Source organism: Lissotriton vulgaris, chromosome 3_1, assembly GCF_964263255.1.
Source record: "Lissotriton vulgaris chromosome 3_1, aLisVul1.2, whole genome shotgun sequence".
Taxonomy (NCBI): domain Eukaryota; kingdom Metazoa; phylum Chordata; class Amphibia; order Caudata; family Salamandridae; genus Lissotriton; species Lissotriton vulgaris.
Window position 1 is genome coordinate 977,741,439 of NC_141689.1, and position 6,900 is coordinate 977,748,338.

A 6,900-nucleotide genomic window follows, 5' to 3' on the forward strand; every position below is an offset into this window, starting at 1 on the left:
AGACAACCTGCTGGAGTGTCAAGACCAAGGGATGGCAGATACAGATGTGATGACATAACACGCAACTATTTCTGAGTAAGTGAAGACACTGAGCTATAGTGAAAGCACAAGCTTCTGTTTAATTAGATTTGTAAAGATGTATTGAAGAACAAAAGTGCAACAGTAAGCATTTGACATCAATGCTCACAGTGAGCAAACACACTCAGACAGGTGTAGAATCCACCAACCATAGTTGTACATTGTCACTTGGCTGGTTGAAATGGCACAAATGTGCAAATAACACTGTATTAACTATAAATCAAATGTCCAATGGCAGTAGGCCATAGTTACAACTGTTCATTTTCGCACACGCTTTGCACTGGCAGGTGTCTGTGGCTCAGCCTGTTCACTGGGCGTTTGGCCTATAGCCTCACCCAGTCGCCTGCTGCTCCTCCTTGGCTCTACGCCATGGGGGCTAGCTGTGCTGCTCCTACTGGTGCTACCTTCAGTGTCCGGCACGTCAAGAGCAGAACTTTGTGCACTTTGTGCATTGAGTAGGGCCTCCAGCGCACCGGTCATTCCAGCTATGCCCCTTGTCAACTGGTTGCTATTATGAGTCAGGACTACCTGACTATTGATGCTACGCCTGCATAGCAGGGATGTGGCTGTAGCCAGGTGCTCTATGGATTTCTCTGTTCTCTCTGCGCGCTGCCTGTCCCTGCGCCTTGCACTAATATCAGAGTCAAGTTTTGTGCACAGTTGCTGTATGGCTGTTGCCATGCTCTTGTTGACTATCACCAGCTCTTTTATGCCCTTGCCAATTTCTTCCATGTTGATGTTCAGGTTTCGCATTTGTCTTTGACAGGCCATGATGCCCTTGCCCTGCATCCTCTGAATCCTGACCATGGCTCCCTCCAGGCCTTTGAAGACACTGGAACCCTCCCCATGTGCACCTACATCCCTTCCTTGTGCTGTGCGCCTTCTAGTGGTACCTGGTACAGGCTCTGTGCTAGGCTGCAGTGTGGCAGTGATGTGAGCTTGTAACAAGTTATGTGAGTCTTCACCCACCATTTCATCAGCACCTGTCTCCATTTCCAGCAGTGGGGAAACGACATGCCTCCTGCTAGGGTGTGCAACAGGTGTTTCTACAACAAGGGATGCATGCATTTCTGGTGATGAGACCAATAGTGGTGACTGTGAAGGAATTGGGGAGCCCTGCATTTCTTCACTGATGTCAGTTTCTTGGGAGGCTGGCTGCCCACTCGGAACACCTGTGTCCTGGGATGCACTGGGCCCTGGCTCCTGACTGTCATCCCTCTGGGGTGCCGTGCCTTTTGCCTCCTCAGACTGCCTTCTGGATGTGAGACCTGTGGACATATGAGCACATATCAGCTAGGTGTAAATGTGTCACAGCCACTACAATTAAACATATTACATTGCACTTTGTACATGCTGCCTGCCCTTCATTTTGTCAGCATTCATTTGAATTATGTGTTGGTTACAGTGCTGTGTGACATGGTCTTTCAATGACTAACTACGTGTAACATGATGCATTGGTACAGTTTTGCACAGACACCATGGGACTGGGGTAACTTAGCTGCAAGGGGTGAGGGATGTATGGGGGTGGGAGGGGGATAGCTGTGCATGCATCTTACCTTTTTTTTTGCAGATTGCGCAGAGCTGTCCACTTCTCTCAGTCCATGGACACTTTCAGCCTCCAGGGTTGTGGCTACCAGGTCCTCCAGCTCGGTGAGGGGGGGTGCAGTGTTCTTTCCTCGACCTGTTTGCTGTGACTGTTTGTGGCGGTCAGCCAATTTTTTCTTCGTGAGGCTCCTTAGGTCATAGAACCTCTTCTTTAAATCTTCAGTGCCTCTGGTGGTGACTCCCACTGCATTTACTTTATCTGCGATTTCCAGCCAAAGTTTCCTTTTTGTTGATTCTGGCACAGTTAGGGACTGCTTTCCAAAAAGTCTGTGGTGTACCTTTACCACCTCCTCAACAAGGAGCTGTAGCTCCAGTCTACTGAATTTCAGCTTTCTTTTCCTTTCAGCCTGCTCAGTGTCCCTGCTGCTTTCCATGTTGTAGTTTTCAGTTAATTCACAAGCTCTGTCTGCTGCTTCTGCTGCTCCCAGTCTCTCTGCTCCAACTGCCTTTCCTGAACCTTCTAATTAGTTGCAGCTGCATGTGGGGCCACTTCCTGGAGAGAAGGGGGAGGGTGGTTGCACCTGATTGGCTGTTGTGTTAAGTTTCACTTTTGTTTGCTGTCCGTCGCGGGAAATACCGATCGGTAATTACCATTCGGTAATTACCGATAAGTAATTACCGATCGGTATCTACCGATCTGTAAATACCGAATTTTTAGGATTCGGTAAAAAATCCAGATGTTGGTACCTACATCCCATTTACCGATTTTGAAATACCGAATCGGTAAAATTCGGTAATATTCGGTATTTCAAAATTGGTAAATGTGATTTACCTACATCTGGCCCCTGGTTTGGCCAGTGTGAAGGGTTCCAAAGATCTCGTGGTTTTCCTAAAAGAAGAATCTCTGTCTTGTCTCCATTAAGCTTTAATTGGTTTCTTGTCATCAAATTTAGGATGTTTTGAAGACCTAATTTGAGGAGAGATGGGGATGATGGGCAAGATTCAGATAGGGAGAATATAATTAAGGAATCGTCGGCGTAGGTCATGAGGGTAAGTCCAGATCTTTCCGCTAGGTCGGCCAGGGGTCGAAGGTAAAGGTTAAAAAACAGGGGACTCAATATAGATCCCTGTGGCACTCCGTGGGGGGCTTTGAAGGTGTCGGAGCAGGCCAAGGAGGATGTTATTTGGAATGTCTGTTCCGCCAAGAAGGATCGAATCCATTCGAGCGCTTTCCCACTGACACCGTTTCTGTATAACGCCTTGATGAGTGTTTCGTGGGAAATGGTGTCAAAGGCCGCGCTCAGATCTAAAAGCACGAGCGCGACCGTTTGACCATTATCAAGGAGATTCCGGATGTGTTCCGTAACTCCTAGAAGGGTGGTTTCTGTCGAGAAACCAGCCCGAAAACCCGATTGCGAGGGGTGCAAAAGCGAGTTGTCTTCAGCAAAGGTGAATAAGACCGAGTGGACGTGTCTCTCTAAACATTTGGAAAAAGCAGGGAGCAGAGATATGGGTCTATAGTTTGCTGGAGTTTCCAGATTTGCTGTGGGCTTTTTTAGCAATGGCGTTATCATGGCGTGTTTCCAAAGGGCCGGAACTGTGGAAAGTTCTAACAAGGAATTAAGTGTATCTACGATGATTTCCAGGGAGCGATCGTCCAGTTGTTTAATTACTTTAATCGGAATCAGGTCTCTGGGGGAGCCTGATTTGATGGTCTTAAAAATGGTCTTCAGTATGTTTACCGTGATGGGAGGCCAGGAATCCAAGGTATTTTCGCTGGAGGGAGCATGTTCCGAGTCAGCAGAAGGGGATGGTTCATTGTTGTTGGTTTTAATGTCCCTGATGATTTTCTCGATTTTTTCGGTAAAGAAACATGCTAGGTCTTGGCATTGTTGAGTATTCAGAGGGGGAGCCGTGGCTGTGGTTTGTGCACCCGCTAGTTCTTTGACCTTATTAAACAGAGTTTTCGGCTTATTAGTTGCTTCCATGATGGTGTTAGAAACAAACAAGGCTCGCGCTTTTGCGCAGGCAGTGTGGTATAAATTTCTGGCTTCATGGTAGTTCTTTTTTGCGTCAGGGGCGTAGTCTTTACGCCATTGACGCTCAAGTGCCTTACATTTCGATTTCTCAATTTTCAAAAGGTCATTAAACCATGGGGCAGGGTGGCAGTGTCTGTTTCCTTTGATGTGAGGGGTGGGTAAACAGTGATCAGCGGCGTCACTGACCCATTTTTGAGTAGCTACTGCTAAGTTGTCCATGTTGTGACTGTTTCTAGGAGGGTTTTCATGGAGTGCTGAGTTAAGTTTTGCCATGTCCAGTAACTTCCAGTTTTTCTTGGACGTAGCTAGAAAATCAGATTGCATAGTGGTGGTAGTTGGGAGATTGATGCTGAATTTTACTAAATGATGGTCAGACCAACAAATGGGAGTGGTGTTATGCCATTTTAGCTCGTTGATATTGGAAATAATGGGGTCGAGCAGATGGCCCGCTTTATGTGTAGGTCCAGAATTGACTAAGGTCAAATTAAGGGCCGTCAGATCATCCAATAAATTAGAGCAAAAGGGGATGGAAGGGATGTCAAGATGTAAGTTGAGATCACCAATAAGTGAGAAGTTTTTTGAGGCAATGTAGTATGGAGTGATATGATTGGCTAGATTTGACGCCCATTGGAATATCAATATGCCAGACATCGTGAAGTTTGGGTTCAAAGAAATTTTTAAAAAGCCGGCTTCGCAGTCAGGGATGGCTACTGGTTCTAACGTACATTTCAAATCTCTATTAAAGATGATTGCAATTCCACCACCTAGTTGTTTTTTTTCTATCTATCCTGGTAATTGCATAGTTGGCAGGGAGGGCAGTAGCAACATCCGGGCCAGCACTCTTGTGTAGCCACGTTTCTGTCAGGAAGAGGACGCTAGAGTTATCTTCCAATAGGAGGTTAAAGATGTCTAATTTGTGTTTCGGTAATGAGCGGCAGTTAGTACTGTAGAATACATATTCTTGTGCCTCAACGTTGCAGCGCTGATGGCGTTTCCTGTGCCTCCTCGTAGCGTCAGGATAAGGTTGGCGGATGGTAATGGTAAGGTTGCAGTTTGGGTAGGAGGTGACTCATGTTTTGTGGAGATCGAGCGTTGTGCACCTAATGTTAGTGATCGGGCGTAGCTCTCTTAGTTGACTAGGGGATGTTACCAGCCTTTTGTGAGAGGGAGGAGCATAGTCTTCTGCCCCGTGCCCCGTCCTGGCCCAGACGAGCACAGACGGCTAGTCTTCGGCGTGCTGAGGGTGCGCCCGCTGCGCTCGTCCGCTGCGCTTCCGAGGAGTGAGCATAGTTATGGGGAGGAAAAGGGGGCGTGGCTAATTGTAAGGGGCGTGGCCCAGTGTCTCGTGGGTAGTGATGGCGGCGAAGTCTTGGCCCTTCCTACAACAGCGCTGGCTCCGCTGCACAAGAGAGTGTCACCAAGAACCCAGATACAGCTAAAGTAAAGTAAGCAACAGAAGGAACACAGTTTGTTTTTAAAATCAACACTGTGCAAAGTTCGCTAATATTAAAAATTGAGGAACGACACCCCCGGCTTCTGCCTCAGGGGTAGCTGTCTGTCAACGCCGGCTTGTATCTCAGCGCGGCAATTTATGTATCCGAAAGGGGGTGTGGCTAATTGTAAGGGGCGTGGCCCAGTGTCTCGTGGGTGGTGATGGCTGCGAAGTTTTGGCCCTTCCTACAACAGCGCTGGCTCCGCTGCGCAAGAAAGTGTCACCAAGAACCCAGATACAGCTAAAAACAAGTAAGCAACAGAAGGAACACAGTTTGTTTTTAAAATCAACAATGTGCAAAGTTTGCTAATATTAAAAATTGAGGAACGACACCCCCGGCTTCCGCCTCAGGGGTAGCTGTCTGTCAACGCCAGCTTGTATCTCAGCGCGGCAATTTATGTATCTGAAAGGGGGCGTGGCTAATTGTAAGGGGCGTGGCCCAGTGTCTCGTGGGTGGTGATGGCGGCGAAGTTTTGGCCCTTCCTACAACAGCGCTGGCTCCGCTGCGCAAGAGAGTGTCACCAAGAACCCAGATACAGCTAAAATAAAGTAAGCAACAGAAGGAACACAGTTTGTTTTTAAAATCAACAATGTGCAAAGTTCGCTAATATTAAAAATTGAGGAACGACACCCCCGGCTTCCGCCTCAGGGGTAGCTGTCTGTCAACAAACAACAAGGCTAGACAAACAAATTAGAAAGGTAGGAGGTTTATCAGGCAATTTTACAATTTGTGAGAGGCTAGTACAAAATGGAAAGAATCAATCTAGCTTTACTCATGTAGTAAAAACGCAATTATGTCACACAGTGGGGAACTAGTGTTTAAACTACATCAACTGTCGACGGCGTTTCGATCCTGTTAAAATGAAGGATCATCATCAAGACAACCAGTGTATTGCCTAATATGCAAGCCTTTGAATAGAATGGGGAAACAAAAAGACACAGGGGACATTTGTTTAAAATCTCAATTCATCCTACAGTACATAGCATAAAGGATTTTCACGCCATGCCTTAAGGTGGAAAACTGCCATACGTGCAGGTGAGTGCAATATCTAGTGACATTCATCCAGAGAATTCGTGCTTGCGATATGAAACCAGTGTCTGGGGTACTGTGTTGGTCGTAGGATAGGAAGGGCAAGGAGTGGATGGCGAGGAATTTACCTATTTGCAGGAGGAGGTCCAAGGAAGGATAGGCGAACTCTGTGATGGCTGAATCTAGGAGATGGCTGTGTCTTGGTGCCAAGAGGCACCGGTGAAGTAACGCGGCCCGACTGGGTGGGAACTCTGGTACCTGCATGAGGGGTAACCTATTATTAATATAAAAGGTCTTGTGGCCGGGAGAAGCTATCCAAGCTGACGGAATAGTTGGGAGCTTACCTAGGTGATAAGGCAAGCAGGGTGTCCCATCCGATGGCGCCGCTGCGGTCAATTGGAAGGATTGGTCGAGGGTGGAAATTCTAAGGGGAAAGGGCACCTAATTAAGACTGGACCTGAGGAACAGGTTGTCAATACTGGGCAGATAAGGGCAGTAGCGTTTACCCACGTGTAGATGGAATTCCAGAGGTCCGGATTGAATGAGGGGAGGATGGGAACAAGATGCGGTGAACGCCCTTAATAAGGCAAAACCTGTGGGGAAAAAGGGGATTTCAACCAAGGGTCCGCAGAGCTTGCCAGTGATGCTGACGTGTAGAGGGCTAGCGGAAGTATTGGGTGCTTACCTAGGTCATAAGGCATGCAGTGCTTCCCGTC

At 47.4% G+C, this 6,900-nt stretch overlaps 1 protein-coding gene across 1 annotated transcript; it reads right to left on the reverse strand.

The window, feature by feature from the left end:
• Positions 1 to 336: 336 nt before the first annotated feature.
• LOC147727285 (uncharacterized) lies at positions 337 to 2,057 on the reverse strand. The gene is made up of 2 exons (XM_086963080.1): positions 1,635 to 2,057; positions 337 to 1,371 (listed from the first exon to the last, which is right to left on the reverse strand). The coding sequence occupies exons 1-2, from the start codon at positions 2,055 to 2,057 to the stop codon at positions 337 to 339; spliced, it is 1,458 nt and encodes a 485-aa protein (XP_086819206.1).
• Positions 2,058 to 6,900: the final 4,843 nt, after the last annotated feature.